General features: G+C 45.1%; 1 protein-coding gene across 5 annotated transcripts in view; it reads right to left on the reverse strand.

Moving 5' to 3' along the window:
* The window catches only part of DMAP1 (DNA methyltransferase 1 associated protein 1), a 36,780-nt gene extending 12,539 nt beyond the window's left edge, over window positions 1-24,241 (reverse strand). For 3 of the 5 annotated variants that reach the window (XM_069788899.1, XM_069788898.1, XM_069788895.1), the window contains exons 1-8: window positions 24,090-24,241; window positions 23,556-23,712; window positions 20,096-20,187; window positions 19,286-19,481; window positions 14,709-14,867; window positions 13,383-13,550; window positions 12,217-12,402; window positions 9,234-9,305 (exon numbers count right to left, since the gene is read on the reverse strand). In XM_069788899.1, the coding sequence (XP_069645000.1) occupies window positions 9,234-9,305; window positions 12,217-12,402; window positions 13,383-13,550; window positions 14,709-14,867; window positions 19,286-19,481; window positions 20,096-20,187; window positions 23,556-23,657 (975 nt within the window). In that variant the 5' untranslated portion in view covers window positions 23,658-23,712; window positions 24,090-24,241. The other 2 variants (XM_069788896.1, XM_069788897.1) reach the window with 2 other exon arrangements.
* Between the last annotated feature and the right edge of the window lie 407 nt (window positions 24,242-24,648).

Here is a 24,648-nt window from a genome sequence, read left to right on the forward strand (position 1 = left end):
CGAATACCAAGCCAAGGTCTTCACTGACACTCCTGAAGATTAGAGGATGGAGCAGGGAGAGGCAGGACAAATTAATTTAACTTCAAAAAAAGGAACACTAGAGATGCTCAGGAGTAGGGCTGTGAGTTTAGTTTAAAAACACATCAATTAAGCTTCCTTTTAATTCAGGCAGGAGGATCTGGCCTGCAAACAGGAAGGCTTCATTGGTTTCTCAAAGCAAGAGTATATTTTAATTTTACCATCATTAAGAAAATGTTATGATTTATGTGGCTGCTGTCGGACTAATATCTTTAGAATTTAGCTGGCTAAGCCAATTCATCTCTAAGACTGATGAAGGCTGATTGCTCTCTATGCAAAATGTATTAAAACTAAATGAGCAGTCTATTACTCAAATGCTGCTGATAATCTGTTAGCCAGGGTCCGTTAGCTGGGCTGCCTTGTTGCAGGAGAGAAGCCCTCATGCCCTGTACAACTCTGATAAGCCCAAGCTTACTTCAGCAAGCCCTTCTTTGTTTTGGTACATGTCCAGAGATAGACCAGAGTGCTGGAAGTGGTATATCACCTGCGCTCTTTCCTGCGGCATAAGGCAATCCACAGGGACCACAGGTCCCAGCCAATGGCAGAGAACAGCTCTCTGGCTCAAGATGCATGCGCTGGGATATGTGGTTTCTGCAGGCCATATCTCTGTGTTAATGAAAACACCACTCAGGGCAATCTCGTTGCTTACACCACAGCTCCTGGGATGTTCTTGGTGTTGTCATGGATCGAGTCCTTTGCAGGGGCTGAGGAAAATTATGTTCCTCGGAGAACTCCAGTGAGCAACCACAGCTTCCGAGGTGAATGGCATTTGCCCTTTTCTCTCCTTCCTTATACTAGACTATTATTGTTATTTATTATCTTTAAAGTCCCCATATAATAATAATACCTGGGAAACAGATTGCTCCTGTCAGAAAACTGATTAGCCGGGATTTTTGAGGTTACTATATTTTGGATGCTCTTCTCCTTTGACAGCCTCTCCCTACAGCCCTCTTTGCAACACCAGCCTGTGCTTATAATTACACCAACGTCGCCTTTGATTTAAGGACTGTAATCCTTTGTCCTTGCTATAAACAACCTGCATTAAACACATGAACTGCGTGTACCAAGAGAAAAATAAATAAAGAGCTACAGAAAATTGTGTGAATCAACACCGTGAAGCCACAATACCAGAGCTTACCTATGCAGAGGAGCCTTGCCTGATCCTGGGATACACAGCCTCTGCTGGCATGCACTTGGCCTGAGAAGCACAGAGTACACCCATACTGACCTGGTCTGCTCTCCCCTGAAGGAGGAGGGCATTGCTCAGGAATTGGGCCATGCAGCTTAAATAGATGAACAGAGCATTCACTGCACTTTCACAGCAGGGACTGAGAGATTGGGGGGTGGCCCTGAGCAGTTCGATTTCTACAGAGGGTCTCACTGCAGAGTACCCTTGAGGTTTTGAATGATACAGGATTTTTATTTAATGTTCAAGACATTCCGCCAACAAAACCTTGCTAATTCACACTAATGACTAGGAGACCTACTGCAAATTAATTGCTAATTGGCAAAATTCATTAAATGAACAAACATGATAAGAAATAACTGTAGTACAGCCTCCCCAAACAGACTTGGTTCATTTATTTTTGTGCACTATTCAGTTTTCATGATTTATGCTAATACTTTTAAGCATAGTTGTAAATGTATTTGAGTATATTTTGGAGAAGTAATGAAGACTAAGTAATAGCAGAGCTTGCAACACAGTCCCCTGTTATGTCTTATAGCATCACCACCTGGCAGGTAGAGACTGTCAGAGAGATCTGCACTAGGAATGGAAAAGGTCTGCAGAATCTACAGACACATTCAGCTAGGTCCCACATGTGATTACATCTATGTGGTCATCTTAAATGTCCTGCTCTCAATTTATCGCTTTCTTCATAAATGCTCCATTTTTGGTGCTCACAACTTTAAAAAAAAAAAAAAAAAATCCCACTTTTGTGCTGAAACCTTTTGTTTGGTCTATCACCAAAATACAAGTTTTTTTAAATTAATCAACTGTTATTTGGATATTTCACATGTACCCTCCCTGACGCTGCACTTCATTTTAATTCAATTTTAAGACAACCTTTTTCTTAAACTCAACCTTCCCCAACCCTAAACAATATGACTGTCCTAAAGCCATTAATCCTAAAAGCTCTACACCATCTGACCTGTGTCTGTACAGCCATAAGCTGTGTTTTTATGCACCAGCACCAGTATTGTTGTTCAGGATTATAATACAGCTCACTGACATTGAAAACTACCTTCTTCATGGATTTCAGCAGCAACAAAACTTTCTCATTAGGCATTTTCTTCATGGATATCTTTAGACTACTGAATTGCTTAGTGGGTTTCCGGGAAGGAGTGCTAAAGTTTCAGATGAATAATGTTTTTTGCATTTTCTGGCTTAAGATGGGGAAAGAAGGTCAACGTTTCCCCGGCTGCATGGCTCTACTCTGCAGGAGTGGAGGCTCTCCGCTCCTGCAAGTTTTAAGACTCAAGGAAGGAAAGAACCATATTAAGTACTTTAGCCTTAGAGCTCTGGAATTTAAAAAAACCCAACAGAGAAATTCAATTTCAGATATGAACGTGCACATTTCTGGAAATCGGAAGTGCTTAACTGCTCAGAACTAAAGTGCTACAATGGAAGGCAGATGGGCAATTGCAATGTATCTATGCAAAAGTTAGAAAAGTTTGAAATTGCACAGGTATTCTCTGCCTCAATGAATATACATGCTTCACCCCGCCCCAGCTTACAGCCATGGACCCCGTGTCTTACGTCAGTGCCTGCTGATCTGCCAGAATAAGATTTAGGACAGATAAAAATAAAGAGTCATACTGCTATGCCATCTCTACTATGCTATGTAACACATTCAACACACGGTAATCACTGGGATGGCACATGACCATCAACTTGCTCCATCAATTAGGCTTAATGCTAAATAAACCAATCTTTTAAGAAGAAAATATTTCTATATTAACTTACGTAAATGGTTATTTCTGAGGGTTTTTTGGACTTAAGTTAGACATACCTCACAAATTACCAAATCAATTGTGCAAAAATATAAGTTCTGTATTTGAATCCTCCTAGTAAATTAAACCAGTTTTACTTGTTAGAGAAATATACCTAGTGAAAGCTTTGTCAAGGATGAGGGAGGCCAACAGATTCCAGAGAAGCACAGCACACTCAGGTATATGGCAAAGTAGCAGCTCACTGATCCTATAAACATTAATGCCTCATTATGCATGTATAGCACTGATTCAAGGGGTAAAGCTAAGAGATACTACCTAAAGAAACTGAAGGTCCTGGAGCATCAATGTCCCAGAGTGATGGGTTTTCACCAGTGCAGGTAACAAGGTCTTCAGGGTTTTTACTCTCTCCCACGCTTTCCCCCCTAGGAAGGGGGTACAGATTGCTTTGACCCAGCACAAGTGGCCTAAAATGAGAATGACTTGGAATCCACACAAATAATGCCTGATAACCTGGAAAAAGTCAGCTTTCTACAGGAAGTGTTTGTGTAGGGAAAAATAGTAAAATACATGGTGCAGAAGAATGAACTGCGCAGGACATTTTTAGTGGAGGGTGTTTTATGTCAAAAGCACGTTACCAGTATGACAACATACTATTTTGCTTTAGGAGATCTGCAGATTTCCAGAGTCCTACCCCTGCCTCTCACTACAGGCAAGGAAACCAAGCTGAGACCTGTAGAGGTGGCTGCAGGCAATGGAAATGGCTGCAGCCTCTGAGCTGCATCTGACTGAAACAAATCAAGAACACAGAAGAGTGTGCTACAATCACAGGGAGGGCCCTAAGGTAGGCCACAGGAGAAGGAACTCCTAGGACAGTTTCACATAGTACAAGAACATCATGTAAACTTCCAGATCAGACACAAATCCAAGAAATTGTAGCAGAACATGCATCTAGTCTTGAATTGATGTTGCCTTTCTCTTAAATAATTTAATTGAAACTACACTTACACAAATACAAAAAAACACACTGACTAATTACACTCCAATCATTATATTGGTTACGCTAATGAAAGAAAAAAGTAATATATATGGTGCTCTGCACAAATTACATACAATCAGATTACCTGATGAATGACACCTAAGACTGTGTTACTATGGGCACACAAAGGTAGCAAAAGCTTCTCAAATCGGTCCAGGACTGGCAGACAAAGGTCTCCGAGGCCTCATACTGCACAGACACTGTTTGGTACCTGACAATTCAACAGAAGTAGCAACACAGAGCGTCCTTTCCAGAACTACAACTTATTTTAAAAGACCCCATTACTGTACCTAGAGTGCTCTCTTTATACCCGAGAGCCTACTAAGGCTTTGGTCCAGATGCTTTCCCACACCAAAGAGCTCCATGAAAAAGGTGACAGATGCATTTTCTTTCAGCAATTTAACATTAACTGCCTTTCAGTTTAGCTAAGAATGAGAACGGAGGAAGAGAAGTGTTGGATTCACCTTCTCTGGTTCATCCAAGATTTTGCATCCGTTGCTGTTCTCTTTAAAAATAAATACTCCAATATTTTCATCTTCTTTCATTCTCTACAGGCAGGAGTTTGATTAGGAAATGCACCAGCACTCTCTTGGCCCTAATTAAAGGGCATGTAATACAACAAATAGATGGCAATGCCACAACATGAATTTGATCCAGCCTGCATCATTTGTTCATAACTTTTATTCACAGAAATGAGACTCCTACTTTCCTTCCACACCTCTGTCAGGCTCCCCATGGAAATTACTCTCATCCACTGTCTTGTAGAGTGCAAAACATAAAACTTCGCTAATGAAAAATTGCTAGCAGAAGCAACAAGCACATCTCAGCTAACTAATCCATGGGATGTTCAGATCTGGAAACATAAACTTTCCTACCTAATAAGGGTGTGCTGATCTCCATCAGATTGATGCCAGAATGCCTTGGAGTGCAATCAATACAAAACAAATAAATTATTAATTGCTCCAAGTAATTAAATTTATCAAATCCAAATAAAAATAACTGATATTTTATGGAACTGCTTCCAAAGCTGAACCTCTGAAGGGACAGTATTGATCACAGGAGGACAGACAGATGTTTCACATGTTCACAGCCGATGAGGTCTGGGTTTGCATTAATGACAAGGAAGGAACAGAGCCAACAGCCTCCAATGCAGAGTAAACAGGCAGCGTGCTTGGCCATTTAATTGCGGGTCAGATCAAATATGGAGAATAAACATGTCTAAACACATACATACAACCCCATCTTCCTCTAGAAATATCATTCACCTTGGAGCTGTAGTAAGCACTCAGTTCCCACTCCAAGAAAATAAAATGGAAGAGAACTCACACACATACATTCCCCCTGCAACCACAGTAAATTCTTACTCATTAATCAGTGCTAAAAAAAATGCTCAGCAGGCTAGTAAATATTTAAAAGCTGGTGAGTGTGAATATTTGAATCAATGGGTAGTACAGCTGTACTTGTAATTTTCCTTTCTCTACTTCTTTTTCAATTGGGCCGACTAGTAAATTGTCTACAAGATCCCAGTTAGCAGATGGAGTCTGGCTGCTGGCTGGAAGCCTTTTCTGAGGGGAGGTGGCCGGCTTTGAATGACGAAGCTGGAGCATGCCTCAGTCCTTTCTGTGGACTGACATCTCTACAAACTCCCTTTCATCACAGAGTTTTGTTTTGTTTCCAGATGAGACATCACTCAATCGATTCTCTTCTAGTTCCTTTGTTTCCAAACCCGTGACAACAGAGCAAGGACACGGACTTATACCTCAACATGCAGGAGTGGGGACAAACATCCACCCTTTTCCATCCATTACTTTCCTTCTTAAAAGCACTGCTGCACCAATTCAACAGCATTAATAAAACCATAACTTAAAATCTGCAGATAAGGCTGAGAGAGATGATGAGCAACTTCAGACACACTGAAGAGATGTTATGTATGCCAAAGTCAAGTGCTCCGAGCACAATAAAGTCAGACACAAAGGTTAAACTTAAAAGAAAGCTGAACATGACATGGTACAGAAACACCGCAGTGAATTCAAACCAAACTCAGCTCTGCCCGACAGAAGCAACACGATGCCTAGATCACAAACATGGTTATTATTGGTTTGTCTGGGCCCTGGAAAAGATTCAAGTTCAACAGCTCCCATCTTCCTCTCCTTCAGGCAGATCCTCAGCAAAGCTTTCCTTCCTCCTAGCTCCTTGCTTTCCCTTTAGTCTCTTCCTCTCCTTTCCCTGTACAAATTACCTACCCATCTCTCATTTCCTCTGGCTCTTTGGCTGTCTGCCCTCCCAGCTGAGCCAACCTGGTATAACAGGAAGTTTTCCAGAAGTAACGCTTAGGATTAATAATACATTTCTGGTGTTATTTTCATAACGCTGTTTTACTAACAGCAAAGGCAAAGGTCTAAAATTCCTTTTCAAGAAACTCATGAAAGACTTACTCCTTCCAAAACATCTACTACTGCCTCCTGTTCTCAGTGGCACCAAGGCAATACACTGCCTTGAATTAAGACGAAGCTTTTCATAATGCCTAGCTTCCTACTGCCTTACAGAAACTTGCAGTCTGTGCTGTCAGGAGGCAGAGGGGAAATCCCATGCAGAGCAAGGGCACGGGGGCTGTGGCCTTCTTTGCCTGTGGCCACGGTCCCATGGAGAACAATGGGAGACTGAAGCCATTGTGATAGAAGGCAGCTTGTCGAACTCACTGGAGAAGATTACTCTTCAGCGTCTGCTGAAGGAGAAACTTTCGGTTATGAAGAATAATGGCCATAAGTGACCATTAATCCTAGGGGGAAAAAAAGTCTTCAAATTCAGCCTGTGCATAAGATTTCGTAAGCTTTAACAACAGGGGGAATTTGAAAAGCCAGGCCTATTGTCATAAAAACTACTGGGAACAAATTAAGTTGAATACAGATTGCTAACTTTTTCTTCAAGGACTCATTTCTATAAATTAATTTTAACTCAAGTTTTCAGACTAATTGTAAATCCTCAGGAAAAAAAAAAATAATATCTCTAATCAAAGAGTAAGTGCTATTATCCTGGGGATGATACGGTACATTTTTCACACATGACAGAGGTTGAGTCCATGATCTCAGTGCAAAATCCAACTTCGCCTAACTATGAAGGCGTAAAGCACGGTAGCAAAGTACAAAATAAAGGAGGACAATAGAAGCCTTTAGGTGAGGAACCCTTTAGGTCCACAGGCAAAAGAACTTACTGCAGGATGTCACAAGCCTTTAGAAATCATTTTCCAATGTGCTCAGGGCAAAACATCTTATGCTGGATGTTGCCAGACTATGAGTTTCCAGAATAGCATCCCGATTCCGCACTTAGTCCTAGTCAGCTCCCACCCTTATCAATTCCACGCCAGCGGTGTGTAGAGGGTTTGCCACATAAATCCCACAAGTAAAGTAATTCGGATTAGTACGGACTGTCAACTCTATACCACTTAGCACTTCAGCCTCTCTTACCAGTTCAAAAGGCCTGTACTGACCTCATGTAATTAATTCTCCCCATCACCCATATGTGAAGCAAGTGAGTCTATTAGCTCCCGTTTTAAAAACAGAGAAGACTTGAATAAGGAAGCCAGGTGACTGGCTAAAAGCCACAAATTAATTCATTTTGCTGGGTTGGAGGCAGGTTTCACATTTCCAAGCAACAAAGTGTTGTTTTTTCACCTAGATCAGTGATTTGCAATCTTTTTCAATTCGCAAACCACTATTACTTCTAATAACAGCATTTATATCCTTAAAAATTTCAAGCAGAGCACAGAAAGTTGCTCTAGGTCATCCCAGGAGCTTGGATACTGCAGGCTGAAAGTTGCTGAATCAGACTGCCATGCCCCAGCTTATCACTGTATTTTGTGAGCATTAAAGAGAACAGGGAGAAGCACGTAACACCCATTTTCAAAAAGGCTGGGATCTGAATGGCCTGTTTGGCACACGAAAAGGCTCCTGACTTTGCCAGATGGTTCCATCACTGATAGGTTATTGCTCAGCTTCTCTTCCAGAGGGGGTAAAAAAATAGAAAAGATCAACCATCACTTATTAGTTTTCAAAATCCAAATCAATCTCCATAAATTACTCTATTTATCTTAGTGCCAGAGAACACATCTGCCACGTCTCCATAAATCTCAACACATGCACTGCAGTCTTGCCTGTCACTTGCCTGTGACTTCCTCAAGGCTGTAGCCCCTCACTCAAACAGGTAGCCTGAAGGTGGTGGCACCTCTACACTAAAGGGGTCCCCCAGCAGTGACCTTGCTGAGGTATACTGCCTCTAACGTGCACATGCACCCGTATGTCAAAGCAGCATGATCCTAAACACATTTCTGTTAACAGCCCCAGGGTGTTCCCAGCAAGATCTGAAACTATTCTGACATCAAAAGAACATCCCATAAAACAGTCTTTAAAAGTGACCTAGAAAATTGCTATGCCAAGTGAGGGTGCTGGGCAAGGAACCTACTTCTCCACCTTTGCTACAATAAAGCAACTAAGGATTATTTTATTTGGCTAGGAAAAAAAAAGCACTTGTACTGGGCAAACAGGATTTTGCTGTCAAAACCCCTCTGAAAACATTCAGTCGGCCAGGCAGGTTTAACTTACTTGGTATCCTAAAACCTGTCGCTACGAGACAGGCGTCAAGCCTTGCTGATAAAACAGCAAGAAAGTTCTTTTCTCAGGAATATCTGTGCAACAGAATGAACAACGGGGCTTTCCCCCAAAATATTTTCTGAAGATAATGGAAATAGGAAGCTTAAAAATTGTTATGCGTTTATGTGTGTCTCTTTTTTTCCAAGACACAACCTGAACATCCAGTTCTTAAAAGCACCTCTCATCTATTAATTCAAGTGCTCTATGAGGCCCATTACATTTAGCTGTGAGCTCTGTTTGGACTAGACAGCTCCATTTGGGTCTGTCACATGTGCCTAACAGCAGAGCGGGCACACCAGTAACAAACACCAGCAAGTTCAGGTGCCACTGCAAGGCGATGAGCTGGCTTTCACCAAGCCTGCATTCCAGGTTTCTGAGTCTCCACATTTATGGAATTTCTTTCTTATTTTAGAGGCAAGAACTTGACTTTCTTTAGCTATAAAAGGAGAACAGATGAGGAGACAGACAGGCAGACTGAAAGACATTAACAGAGGTCCCAAGGGACCAGGACAACAGCCTACCCTCTGGCTTCGCAGCGTGACACCTGCAGATTTGAAGTCAGGAAACTTGATGCCAGCAGTCTCAGGAACAGCCTGAAAGAGATCGAAACAGGATGTGTTGATGGAGGAAACACAAGATTTCATATAGAGACTATCTGAACGGGAAACACTGTTTCCTATGACAGAGAACCACCTGCCACAGCCACATGTCAGAGCTGAGGCAAGAGGAAAATCCCAAGCAATGGGATTCAGTGGGAAAATCCCAAGCAATGCACTGAGAAAAATACTCCAGTTCAAAGTATGTCTGGAGAGTGCAAGCATTTTTCTTTGGTTGGTTTAAATGCACTGCTCTATGCAGAGCCTTACACCCATCCACACAAGCATGAACCCTAACCCTAAATGGTACTCCTTACACTAACATATGCATATTTGCACAATATCATCCTTATCTAACTTAGGCCCATTTCACTGATCAAAACAGCCCAGGACTTCCCTAAATCTTGGCTTTTGACTGCAAGTCCTGTAAGGAATGAGCTGAGAAACCTCTGATCTGTACAGACATGAGCCCACTAATGAGGATGTAAGGACTGCACCCCTCCAGGGAGGCCTGCTGTTTATACATGTTTTGCCATGTCCATTCATTAGACAGTTTTCTTTATTCCCCACTTCACATTTTAAGCACAGCAATACAAGGCAGCAAACTTCTAATGCTGCTGCTGCTAGACAGTAGAACATTTAGTTGTATTTCAACAAAATGGAAAAAAATGCAATCCCTTAAAAATCTGTGCTGCTGAGCAAAGCACAAGGTGAGCAAACTTTTAAATGATTAAACCAGGCTATCTACAGGGCCCTGTGCACTGAATGGTGTGGGGTCCCCTGAATGGGTCAGCGATACTCATGATTCAATCTAAGAATAGCCACAACCTCTGCAAAATGCATGCTCAATCACGGTTTTCCAAAAGGAAGAGTCACCTGAAATCTCCCAGTTTCTTTGGAGACGGCTTTTGCCTTGCTGCTCCCACATTTCTCTGCAAAGAGGCTCTGCAGCTTGCTCTTTGTTCATTCCAGACAGGGCTGAGACAACCAGGGCTGTCCCAAGATCATACAAGATGCTGCAGGACAGTGACTCAGTTCCTCAAGTTCCCTGCCAATGACTCTCACATCTCTATCAGCTATCTCTATGTATTGGTCTTGAGGTGGCACCTTGCAAACCACTCTGCATGGCCAGGCATTAAGATTTTTTTAAGTTACCTGTGGTCAGTCCAATAAACAGAGGCCCCAGGAAGAGATTTCTAAACATGACCATGGTGGAAAAAGGATTCTCTAACTACCAACAGGGCTCATGAACTTGTACGGATCACTTTGATCTTTGTTAGGATGTAGCCTCCCTGCTTGGATTATTAGAGACAAAGGCGGCTGCAATCAAAAACCAATCCTCTCTGCTTCCTTTGGATGAAGGCTGGCTTTCAGACTCCCCGAACTCTGCCCCCCAGCCTGTTGCTGAACACCCTGACACAAGCAGTGAGGGTAAATCAGAGGGTAAATCAGCATCGCTGGCTTAGCCGAGACAACTCTGACTGCACTCAGCGCATAAGCAATTAAATGGGTTCTTTTGCCTTGCGTGCCTGTACATGCTGTAAACGCTTCAACCTCAATTGACTCTTTGGTAAATGATTTTCCTTTGTTGAAATGATGCTGATGCAGCTCCCGATTCAAATTCTTAGTTAAAATGCAATTTTTTTCTTAACATTTCCCAGCTATAGTTGGTAATTGACTCCTAATGGACTCTGTCATGGTTGAAATGATGCTAGTGCAACAACAGAAACTGCTTCTCTGCCCACCCTGGCGTGCCTATCCACTATATGCCTGCAGACAGGCACCAGTCAACAGGCAATATTTAGGGCTGGACTCCCTCACCTTGGCATCCTCAGCATCTTTCCAGCCCCATTCTCCATCACCACCCTTTTTTCATTAACAACAACAACAAGCAGCTTTCTTTAAAAGAAGATATGCCAGCCGCGCCTGGCCTTACCAGATCAACCCCCAAGGGAATTCAATGCACAAAGTGCCCAGTGATATTACATAGAGGGGCGGGGGGGGACCCAAAACAATGTTTTAAGGAAGCGGTGGCCGTTAGGCACACTTCGTCAAGCAGTAACTGTCTAGCATTCACTGCTTCTCTCCCCTCCCTGCACAGACCCTTTTGGAGGACAATGACACAAGTGCTCTCTGTTCACAAGGTGCAGGGACAGGAATTCCCAGGGTCTCACTGGAAACATCTGAGATTTTGTAACAGCCCTTTCCTACTGAAGGTGCTGAATTTAGTTCAGTCCATGCTGTCCTCTTTCCAGAAAGGGAAATTGAGGTAACATCAAATGTGAACTGAAACCTGTGTTCTGGGCTCCTTAGACTTTCGCTCAGCTCAGGGAGAAGTAAGAAGCAATAGCTCCCAGAATACAAGAGGCCCCCAGCAGGGCTGCTCTGATCACAGCTGAGGATCTGGAGAGGGGCATCTATTGAGCTTGGGGAGATGCTGCTGGGACCCAGGAGTGGGGAAGGAAAGGGAAACCTGGACTGCAAAAAGAAGGCAGGTGAAAGACAATGGGTTTGTGGGACAACCCTGCACAGCAGTACCAGCATCCACTTGGGAGAAGCAGGGAGATGGATGCTTCTCCCTGCCACAAGGCATGAATGGCTGGCATCATTTCATTCCATTTCTCAGGGAGGGAAAGGGAAACAGGACTTAAACCAGCATTTTTCAAATAGGAGAGAGACAGAAAGCACACCAGAGCACTCTGACAATGGCTGCCTTAGACCAATCTGCCTTCCAAAAGATGTAACTGAAAAAGCATCTGCCAGAAGGCAGCCAGCAGCTACTCCCCCCAGAAGAGCTGAGGGCCTGATCCCAGTAGGATTGCTGAAGGAAACATGTTACCCAGCCACAGCATAAGCTGAGGAAAGAAAAGAAAAAAAATAATAATAATTAAAAAAAAGACATGTTTACAGGCTTCTCTGTCTCCTTCTTCTGTGGCAGCTTCTTCTTGGGAGCCTTGCGCTCGGCACGTCTCTGCTCAGTGGTGGTGTCAGCAGCTGTGATAAGCTTCTGCAGGTCTTGGGTTCTCTTTTCTCTCTCTTTCTTCCTGGTTTCGATTTTGCGGAGCTCCTGGATGAGGTATTCTTCTTCTGCCACCTGCAGACCAGAGCACGTAAAGGCAATCAGAGCAGCAGGGGAGGCATAGCAAGGCAAGGGGGCCATCTACCGATAACAGCTCTGCTCTGGGCCAGCCTGGGAATAACTTTAAGCTCCTCTGCCTACTATCTTGGATTTGCAGAGCACATTATGCTTCATAGCCTTGTCCTGCATCCATGGCAATGCCAGTCTACAAACTGGCAGGTACCGTATCACAACATCCATGATGCACCTTTCAGCAGCATCCATAAATGATTAATCCCACCTCCAGACAAAGAGACCAAGAGCACAGATAGAAGGGTAAAAGAGCCCAAATATACTGTAGTTGCAAATGCAGTGTTGTGAAAAGCTGGCTCCCCTCCTCAAACATAGCATGTAGAACCTAGAGCAGCTATGCCTAGTATCAGCACACCTGTCAACGCAGGAGGGACAAGCAGAGTCATTACACATATGAACTTGTCATTAGAGGGAACTACTAACAGAAAAGGATGTTCTCCCTCAGCCTTTGGGGAACACACAGTTCCTTAGCCTCTAAACCCTGGGACCGTTACACAGCTTCAACAAAGAGGAGAGCTAAACATGCGGATTTACAGTCTTTGATGCTTTCTGGCAAGATTTTTACTCTCAAGGAAATAATTCTCTGCCCATGGGACTTGGGGACTCATAAGGACACTGATCTGAGAATTTCTTTCTATTCAGAGGACTAGTACAGTAAGCGTCACAGAGAAGGTGTTAGCAGTTACCAGAGACCAGAACTCTGCTCACCTAGCCCTCTCTCCTGTATAATCAGGTTTCTCAGTTATTGTCCTTTTGTATCCCTTAGAAAGACATGAACTCAACAACAAAAGCAGTACTTAAGTGTTGCTCTTTTCTTGTCCAGTCTTTCTTTCCCTTTCCCACCCTCTGGTCTATTTCACTCGCCTACTGATTCAACTTATCATAAATCTTTTGGAGCAGTGATGCTCTCTTCCCCAAGTTACCTGCTCAGGTGTCCTATTGTACAGCCTTTCTAGTTGTTCCTTTCTTCGCCTCTCATGGCCAGCATCAAAGACTGGGATTTTCAGGTCTGTGCCCGGAGCTGCACGAATATTAGCCAGCTTGGCACAGATGTGATAATATCGTTCCTTCAGGTCCTCCACTGATCTTTTCTGTGGAAGACATCACAGGAGGACAACATTATGGAAGAACCAAGCAAAACCTTGCGCAGTAGCCAGCTAGGAACCACTGGCTGAAGGATGTCAGCTTTGGTATAAGACATAGTGCCTGGGAGGAAGATCAGCAGGGAGCCTTGCCAGTCCTGGTGGAACCACAGGGAAGGGGGAGTTTCTCAGTGAACTGCAGGAATCAAGTGTCATGGGTTCACAGCTACTGCTTTAAAAACACCCACCAGTGTCCAACAATACAGCCGAGGGTTAGAGACAATACAGCAGTGAAGCATTCCCAGATAAAAGTATGCAAAGATAGTTGTCTCGAGAGGAGAAAACCTGCCAACAGGAATCTGTGACAAATGCACAGGAGGCCTCCTCTGAGCTGCTCCACACAATGGCCATTCAAGTCATAACCAAGAAGGTATCAGCTACAACAATTCATTGCCCATTGTTACAGGGAGTCTGACCTGTGTTCCCTCACTCCAAGCACTGGAGGTGTTTGGACTGGCCCAGCTGGGCAGACTCTTGTTATTTCGCTTTGCCACAGGCTCTTCACATGAGCATTTCAGAGGGCAACAAAAAGTTCCAGCATTTGGAGCTGTTCTGTAAGAGTCACATCATTCCTCCATGCCACCAGGAGGCATGGAACCAGCAGTTACAGGAGATTTATGATCATGACATCAGGGTTGCATCTTCAGACCACTAATGGTCCCTGCTTCACAGCAGAGATGACAGAAACCTGCAGCTGGTCAGACCACAAGTGAGGAGCAGCACCAGGGAAAAATCCCAGTCCCCAGGGACCTTAGCAGATCCTTCTCCCAGGGCCTAGACTGGAATCCAGGACACTTATGCTGCTCAGATAAACTCCCCAGCTGCTTTATCTTCAAGGAACAATGAGTTGCTCTCCTGGCAGGGGCAAACCTTCTAACTTTCTAATAAAACACAACAGGGAATGAGCACAAGTCACAGTGGATTTAATTACAAACAAAGCAAGCAGCAATGCCCTGTGCTGGAAATTCAATATTCCTTGCTGCCAATAATTCATTATTTTCCCCTAATTAAGTTGATATAAAGGGTAATTTGGTCTTTGCAGTGCAGCAAGCCCTGCACGTGCCGTAGCAGCGGTTTGCTAGCAGCACCTTGGCCCCCGGGACTCACCTTGAACTGCTGGTGATCATAGCGGTCATGAATCACTACAAAGCGCAGATCAAAACGCCGAGCCAGGTCAAAGAGGTGGTCTGTCTCAGCTTTGGTCCACGCATCATCATGGAGATACATCTGGTATTCCTGCTCCGAGTAGACAGGTACCTGCACTGTCTATGCAGAGAAAAGAAAAACATGGTAGCTCTCTTGCAGCACTGCCCTTCTCACTGCCAGCTGGTAAGGGCCGAGATACTTGAGCCAAGAACAAGAGCAGTGCACTGACAGGAAGGGGACTCCCAGGACCCTGAGCAACATGCCCTGGTAGGAAACATGACGAGCAGGCAGAGGACTTGATAAGGAGCAATGTGTGATCTCAGGGCCACAAACATGACGTTCTGGGGAGCCTACAAGGAACTACTGCCTGGGAGGCTGAAACCTATTTCAGGTGGCTGACAGAGGCAGAGGTCAGCAACCCACATCCTGACTATAGGTTTCAAAATTATCAGGCTAGCATGACAGTGAAAACAAGGTTCAGCCAGCCTCCCTGCATTCCTCCCATATAGCAGCACCAATACCCTGACATAAACTGTTCTGACAGTTGACTCTTTACTTGGCTTAGGACACGCTTACTTGTACGGGAAGAACAGGAAAGGCAAGGAGCAGTACTTCCTAGCCTTTAGCACACCTTCTGCTTTGACACACAACCCTCTTCTTTCATGTTTGGTGCAGACAGTGCCATGAAGATATGAAAGGCTGGGTGCTGTACAACTGAGGGCCATAAACTTGGCAGACAACTTTATCCCTCCCTTCCTCATACACCCTTTCTCCAGCAGAGCCACAGGGCCAAACAACAGTCCAACTCTGAGTGTCCCAGGTGCCTAAAAGGCCAAACCCACACCACTGTCCCCACCCTGGAACTGCTCTGCAAGGGCTCTATCCAGAACACAAGTGTCACATGGCTACTAAAGGAACAGTAAAAATACTTACTGTATTAGGGGAATTCCTAGCGCATGGTAAAGCAAAAATGAAAACAAGCCTGTGCTTTCCGCCCTTACCACCTCCCACCACTCCTGTAGTGAAACTTCGCTCAGCCTGAGGAGGTCCTGCCTCCACAAGAAAACATCTTGTGCATTCGAGCAATGCACATGCTTCAACACCTCTACGCCCTCCTGAGTCCTACACCAGAAAAGTCATCCTCATGAACTCCATACAGCTCAGAGGAGCATTTCTGAGCCTCCAAATAGCAGCCTCTTTTAGGTCTACTACCCTTCTTCCATCACATAGACACAGAAGCTTTAAAGGTGAAGCATATCTCTTGGGGATGCACTGCACCTCAACCTTCAAGTACAACTTCCATCAGGAGAAAAGTCATCTTACTAGACACGTAAGGATGTCCTATGTACATCATGAAAAAAAAATATTTTCTAGAGTAGCATACATACATGAAAAGAGCCAGCAGGGCCCTCTGCAGTGGGTGGAAGGGAAGGTGGCAGATGCCTGATCAGAGAAGAGAACGGGATAAGAGCAAAGAGCAGTCCCCAAAACGCTTCCTCAGCCCCACTCATGGCTGCGCAGGTGAGAACTGCAGAGAAGTGAGAAGGTGGGAACTCATCAGGTGGAAAGCTTGACCCAACCACGGGATGACTGTAAGTTCAAATGCAACATGGCCATGAAAATGCAAATATGACCCCCCGAGAGGGATTTCCAGCAGAAACTGGCAGGGTTTCAGTTGCACAACAAGACCTTGGCAGGAATACCAACTACAACTCTACTGACCCCTGTTCAGGAAAGATGAACTGAAATGGGAACAAGTACAGAGAAGAACGAGGATGAGTAATGGGGTGACGAGCTTGTCTTCCCACAGCAGACTGGAAGAGAAAGGAGCCTAGCAAATGAAGTCTGAAAGGGAATCTGACTGCAGGCTTCAAGTATGCTACATGGAATGAAAGGAATACCCACAGGAAGAAAAGAACAACCGAAATAAGGACAAAGAAATTGGCTTGCAAAGAAATGCCAATTTAACATGGAAAATTTAACCTGGAAATGAGAAATGGAGCAGAGACAGTCTGGAACAGCTTCCCAAGGAAGCACGGGGGCAGGAAAATCCAAGTGCTTTTCAAAAGGAACTTCATCAGTTTATGAAAGGGACTGGATGGTGCAGGACCTGAAAGAGCCAAGAAGAGGATTCAATGGCCCAGAAAACCCCTCTCAGTCCTACATTCCACACTATAAACTCACACAATGATGGGCATTAAATTAGCTGAAACTGCTCAGGAAAGATCCTGGAGCCATGAGACAGTTCTGTGAAAACATCAGCACAATGCCTAGTAGTGGTGAAAAGACAAACTGAACAGTAAAAATGATCAGGGAAATAAAGAGAAACACAGCCAATGTACAAACCCACCATGCTTCCATAAGTGAAACACTCACTCCTAGTCCACCCATTTCAAAAGAAAGGATATCTGAGAACAACAAGGGTGAGACAGGGCACAGAAGGGCAGATGTATGTCAAGTTACAGAAAACACAGTACATAGGAAGGACAGCTTGCTACATCATGTAACACAAGATCTCAGAGACACCAAATGAAACCCCAAGGCAGTTTAAAACGAACAGAAGAAAGCACCTTTGCGCACCATACAAAATTAACCTGAAAAACTCATTACCATGGGATATTCACAAAGCAGCTTTCTGCCCTGAACATACCTAGCAAGAATTATTAAACACAAATTCCAAGTTAAGAAATCCTTAAGCCAAAGACCACCAGAAGCGAGGAAAAAAGCTCTGTATTTGCCCCATTCTCATGCTCTTTCTCAAAGCCTTTACCAATGGTAGCCAGAAACAGAATATCGGCTGAGAGAGGCCTTTGCTCTGACACCAGTGAAGCTGCTTTTATATTCCTATTTCACACCCTGGATCAAGGCTCAGTGTACACCGTGAAACCTAAGTTTACATTTTGGATCTCACAATGAAGAGGAGGGATTTTGTTTGGAGACTGGAAGCACGGAGAAAAGGCAAAGCTACTAAGCAGTGACGCAGGAGCCGGGTTAAAGAGCTTGAGCGACCAATAGGACAGACTACACAAGAAAATGGGCTCATGCCAAGGGGAGCGAGAGATTCAGGCACAGGTATCAAGTATCAAGTATGTGAGAAGGAACCTACAGAAGAGTCTGGAAAAGTAAATAAAATTCCTCTGACATAGCAAATATCTGCAAAACTACTCATCATTGCCTTCTACCCTCTCAACCACAGATCCACAAGGGTAACAACTTGCTCCTAATATTATGTAATTGTGCATGTGCAGAGGTCTGCACCACTAATCTAAAGGTTGCAGTCTTGCTGAAGGCTCTTCTGTCTGTCAATTCACAGTACACGATAAAGTTAAGGAAACGAGAATCGTGTAATTACAACACCCATGTATGGCCCCCTCTGATAAACTCAGTTGAACTCAGCCAAAAACTGTTACAGCAGTAGAGTCTTAGAGACAATTACACTCCCAAAGTTTCACTCAGACAGCTAGGTAGGTGCCTTGACTAAGTGAGTCATGCTTCAGACTTCCACCCTAGACATCAGAGAAGAGATACCACAGGAGGCTCTTACCAATGTCCCAGCAAGAGGAAAAGCATCAGTCAGAGCTTGAGCCTTCTTATATATAAGGTCAACCAACCACTTAACTCTGCAGGAAGCCAGGCTTTGTTAGAGCTGATGCTCTGTGGGTTACAAACTTAAAATGTTGTATACAGTTATACGCAAGCAGAGCTTTTGTGGAATCATGTTAGCACATACTTTTTTTTCCCCTTTAGATTTGCATCATGAAGGGGGTTGAATTACATTAGGGAGGTACCCTAACTCTGCTCCTTCCTAACTTTGGAGGTTCTGTCTTTGAAGTATAAATCTTGATGTAGTTTTCTTTGTGCATACACATGAAAGCCCCAACCACTCAAAGCAGATACATCTGGGACAAAAGACAGCAGGAGATTACAACAACACATTGTGACAATTTAATGTAAGATGCAAAGAACAGGGTACTGCACCACACTGATACCACAGGAGCAATTTCAGAGGGAACGCAACGCAATTCAGCATCTGTGCTGGAATCCGGCCAAGAGGCTGCAAGCCAGCTTTTTGGCCATGAAGCTCAAGCAATTTTTTTCATACTGGGCAAAATAACAAGACTTACGACTTTAATGTCTCACTTGGAATAGAATCTCTTTTACTATCCAGAGCCTGTAATCAGGGGGAGGATGTTGGTTAGGAACTGAATTAGATGGCAGAGTGCCTCCTTACCAAATCAATGACTCCACACCTGAAACACAGGGGGCTCTAGCGAACTCTGACCACATACTGAGCCAGCCCACTTAGCTCGAATGATCTGGAGACATCATAGTCTGTGGTCACATGGCTGCAGGCCGTGCTGCAATTTAAAATGCAGTTGCCAAATCTAACTCAGCCTTCACTTGTTGAAAGAACCAACCTCCTGTCTGGACGTTCAAGCAGCTGACCAAAGGGTGCTATTTATATGCTAAATATAAATATTTATATTTATATTTCAGCTGCTATTTATACACTTTTGTTTGAAAGTGCTCCCACTTACTTTATTGAACCTCGCAAAAGGGTAGTCCTTCCCTTCCTCTGCTGCTCTCCTCCAGTGGTAGAACATTGCTCCATCTTTTCTCGCTGGGTTGGTAAAAGGCATCCACTTCCAAGGACGGACTTTCTTTGACCCCAGTTTTGCTTTCACTGTTCGATAACCCTGAGTTGTATCACTTGGCAGCAGCGGAGGTGCATCCCTGTGGCAGAGAAAAGCACTGGCTGACAAGAAGCTAGAAGCAGCCCAGCACAAACCCAAAGAGATTTCAGACTCAAGAGTGGGATCTGCCACCACAATGTTTAGGGTGGGAAAATCTGAGTTTAAGCTTTATTCCAGGTTTTGCACTTCCCAGACTGCAATGCTTCCCGCATCAGAGGACAGAATACACAGCACGGATGGGTTTGAACAGAACCATCTGGAAAGCAAACTGTGCAAAAGACCTTTGAGGCAAGGGCACAATCCATAACAAGCTAAATACAGGCTGCAGTAGAACTCTTTTTGCAGAAATAAAAGCAGGTGCTATTCCCAGTTGCGAATAAAAGAGAATTAGATACAGAAGGGTAAAAACACTGCCTTGTCTGCCCTAGACTATTGTGCCTGTACCTAATTCATTTCCTACACAGCGCCAACCCCTCAAATTTAGGAGAGAGAAGACAGTCACGGTCCATGACTGTCTAAGAGAGAAGGGCACGAGCACAGACCAAGCACAAAGGGAAATCAGTCTGGGAAGTGAGACTGTCTGTGGTTTCAAGAGGATGCTGCCCTGCCACCAAAAGCCCAGGCTACCCCACAATCTGCACCATGAGCTCTTACTTTTTGTCAGAGTAGAGGAGTGCATAAACTTCTCGGTGCATTCCCTCCGGCCTCTTAAATGTCAATGTCTCTGAAGATTTCTTGGATTTTTTCTGAAACAAAAGAATTGCATTTTAGATTCAGAAGTAGCAATCCCAAGGAACATTAAACTACATAACCTGGTGCCCTGTGATGGTTTTCACTTTTACCTGGTTTTAGACACCTCAAATTTCTCCAGGAAAGTGCCTGTTCCTGGTGGAAGACACTGACAGACAAAATGTGCCCACTTTCAGTGATAGCGCTCACCAGTACTCAGACACTTCTTGTTGCTGATAACACACACTTAAATTCTAAGCTGAACACCTGGCTGTAATTTTCAGGGGCTGGTGCACTAAGTGTTTCTTTACTAGGTAAGCATGGTCCTCACGTGAAGGTATTAATGCATTTAATTAAGTGATTCTCTACCTTTTAGAGAAGATAGTAAGAAATGTCTTCCCACCCTCTCTTAGTTTTTGTCACTTTGTTCTGCAGCAACTTCAGTTTTACCAGTTGTGATCAAGTCCTTGCAGTAGCCCCACATCAGAACTACCGGTATCACCTACAAAAGTAAACCCCCCGTTCCCAGCTCCGCTCTCCCATTTCTACAGCAAGTAACTCTTTTTAACATAGTTTCTTCATACTAGGAATTCAGTGTAGACAACTCAATCTGGCCCCTAAAACCTTGTCAGAACTGATGGTTTCTAAGACACAGTCCACTTCATATCACATATACAAGTTTATAAAGTAATCGGCTTTGGATTCAGGTAGATACAGTAACAGCCACATTAACAAGGTACACTTTATTTAAGTGGGCCTAGTGTACCGAGTGGTCCAGAGCATTTGGTCTAACTGTACCATCTTTATTACTACTAGCCATGTCACTGCTTTTAAGTACTTGTTTACCATATTGCTACCAACTTTTAAATCAGAATATTTTGCAGTAGTAAAACTAACACTGTATCATAAATTGTATTAAATCCACAGTCACCTTTATCAAGCAAATTCAAAATCCCATTAAAAAAATAATAATCTATCAGCTTGGACTACAACTACTTTCCATAAAACTTCATGACAGACATTCATTATATTAGCACCTTTTCACTCCTAATCAAACACCTTTCTCCTAACGTGTCCGTCACTTTGCCCAGGAGCAATGTAAGGCCAACCAAGGCAGTTACCCATGGGTCACCACACACCCTGTTTGAACACAGGCTTCTGGAATTCCCCCAAAGTTCCCAGATTTATTAAAAGTTAATATCAGCAGGCCAGAGATCAGCTCAGCCAGCTCTTTTAGGAGTTGAGAACAAATTACTTGGTCCTGCTGATTTACATGTTTTTATGCCTAGTAATTTTTATTTTAACATTCTCAGTCACTAATGGACTGGAAAGTACTTCACGATTCTCTTGTGATTTAAAGACATCAATCCGTTTCTTTTTGTCATAGTTTAACCCCAGCCAGCAACTAAGCACCATGCAGCCACTCACTCACTTTCTCCCAACCCAGTGGGATGGGAGAGAGAATCGGAAGGAAAAAGGTAAAACTCGTGGGTTGAGATAAGAACAGTTTAATAGAAGAGAAAGGAAGAAACTAATAATGATGATGATGATAATAATAATAATAAAATGGCAATAATAATAAAAGGATTGGAATATACAAAACAAGTGATGCACAATGCAATTACTCACCACTCACCAACCAATGCCGACTTCGTTCCTGAGCAGCGATCCCCCCTCCCGCCCCGAGGCAAACTCCCGCCAGTTTAGATAATGGGCATGACATCACATGATACGCAATACCCCTTTGGCCACGTTGGGTCAGCTGTCCTGGCTGTGTCCCCTCCCAACTTCTTGTGCCCCTCCAGCCTTCTTGCTGGCTGGGCATCAGAAGCTGAAAAATCCTTGACTTAGTCTAAACATTACTTAGCAACAACTGAAAACATCAGTGTGTTATCAACATTCTTCTCATACTGAATCCAAAACATAACACTGTACCAGCTACTAGAAAGAAGATTAACTCTATCCCAGCCAAAACCAGGACACTTTTCTAATTGAGAATAGATCTATTTCCTGAGCAAGTGCTGTGCTATTATTAGCAATTTTGCTCTCTCCACGCGATACCTTTGGTTTGATTTAGTTTCTGTACTTTGTAGAAATTCAGAATGTTTCACCACAGCTGCAAATGGCGTCCTGCACTCCTATCCCAAAACCTCTCACTGCATATTCCCTTCCTCTCTCTTTCCACTACTGTAAATTTGAGGAGAAACCCATCTTATTCTCTGCTCAAAAAGAGAGACAGACAGCCACCAGTACTCCTTCAGCTCTCTGCTAGCTAACAGACAAACGCATCTAAATCAAAGAACTCGCAACTCCAAACATTCAGCAGCGCAACATTGCAGGCTGAATCCAGCCAACAAACTGCTCACCGGACACACTATTCACCAACACAGCCTATAACTGATGATTTTAACATTTCACCCTTTAAATTACTGAATCTCATCAGTTTTCCATTACGCCAATTATACTATGTGTCCTATCCCCAGCAAGGCAGTCATGAAACCACTGTGCTTCTCTTCAGAGACAAACATTTCAGTGGGGGCAAAGACAGTCACGAAGTACTTTCAGGAATGGGGTGGTTGCATATGTTTGGTTTTGGTTTGGTGTTTTTTTTTTTAAAACAAATCCACAAGCTTTACTCCCAATCAGACCATCTCTGTACCAGACAGCTCCTGGGGATTTCACCTCCCCCAGCTCATTTCCAAGCACCTCCGCATCTCAAAACTACTTGTGAATTGATCTTCCCAACACCTTGCAAAGCATGGGACAGCCAAGAGCTTGCCCGAATTTAAAAAACAGAAGGCAACAACATACCGTAGTGTATTACAATACAGAACGCAGGACATGATGGCATACATCCTTAACAGAGCTTACCAACTTGCCCACATTCCCACAGGCAACACATCCCAGTTCTCCCAAAACCCAGCCACACACCTTCCCCACATGGGGACTGCTGCCATGGTTTGAAGACATTTACCGTTCAATCAAGTCAGATGGTTTTTCCTTCTAAAACAGGACTGTATTGTATTATTTCCATCTGCTTGGGGGCTAGATGGTAAACACACCTCACACTTACTCCACATAACGGGAATTTTAGAGACAGCTCAAAATGTCCTGGGGCCAGGCTCAGCTCACCAGGATGGCACTTACACAGCTCCAGCTTAAATACCACCCCAAATGCCACAGCACAGTTAACTATGAATCCAGGAACCCAGGAGCGGGGCCCTGCAGGCATCTCCAGATACTCCTAGGAAGCCCCAAAATAAATGGACTATAGTAGGAACATGCCTTATTCTATCTTTTTTCCAGTATTCACCCCAGACACCACATGCAAGGTCAGTCAGCGCCTAGAAAACAAGCAGCAGCCCCTTAGAGCATCACAGTTCACCTTATCCGAGTTGATGATATCCTTTTTGTTGATGGTGCCCGTGTTCTCCGACTCTACACCGCCCAGCTCCAGGATGTCCCGCACGTCTGCGCCCGTCGCCATCTCTCCGCCTGCCTGCTGGCCTTCTCTGCCGCTGGCCTGTCCGTCCCCTCCAGCTCTGGCGGGGTGGGGAAACCAGGGGGGCCAGGGTTAACGTCCACCTCCCGCGGGGGCTATCCCATACACGCACAAACACGCATATGTGTACATATATATACGCACACACATATATCTACACGCATATATATATATACACACACACACACACACATATACCTACATATACATACGCACCCCCCGCAGCCGCCTCCCCATCCCCCCCAGGCCCAACAACGGGGCCTTGGTACCCGGCCGGTCCCGGGGGCCACGCACGCCGAGCCCGCGGCCCGAAGCCCCGCGGCGGGGCCCCGGGAAGCCCGCGGGAGGACGGGCGAGACGAGGCGCCGCCGCGGGGACGCAGCAGCGCCGAGCCGAGCCGGTCCCGCGCTCACCCACCGGCGCCGGCTCCGCAGCCACCGGGACGGTGCGACCCACACAGGGACCCGGGCAGAGCCACTTCCGCTCCCGCCAAGAGGCGCCCGGAAGCGCCCGGAGCCCTTTGCGGGACGCACCACAGGAGGTGCCGGGGAGAGGTGGGGCAGCGGGTTCGCGTCCCGCTGCCGGCAAGTCGCGGCCGCCCCGGGCCCGGCGCTGCCTCCGCCGCGGCCTCGGCGGCAGCACCCGCACCCGCTCGGGGCCGACGTACCTCCTTCCCCGCTCAGGGCGGAGAGCGCGCTGCTGGGCGGGACTCGCTCCCGCGCCAGGAGGTGGCAGCACAGCCGTGCTCGGCCCGGGCCCCACGGGTGTCTCGGAGCCCGGCCCGGGGCTACCCCCCACCTCAGCCCGGCCTGCGGCCGGGGGTCGCGCCGTGTGCGGGAGAAAGGGGCTGCAGGGCCTTCCAGGGTGCTCCCACCCGCGCCCCCGGGTTGCCCGAGGTGACGAGGCAGGGGTGCCCATTCTCCCGGGGCCTTCGTGATGGGTCACTGGGCTCTGCTTCGGCCGGGGACACCGGGGC

This window comes from Haliaeetus albicilla, chromosome 8 (assembly GCF_947461875.1).
Source record: "Haliaeetus albicilla chromosome 8, bHalAlb1.1, whole genome shotgun sequence".
NCBI classification, from domain to species: domain Eukaryota; kingdom Metazoa; phylum Chordata; class Aves; order Accipitriformes; family Accipitridae; genus Haliaeetus; species Haliaeetus albicilla.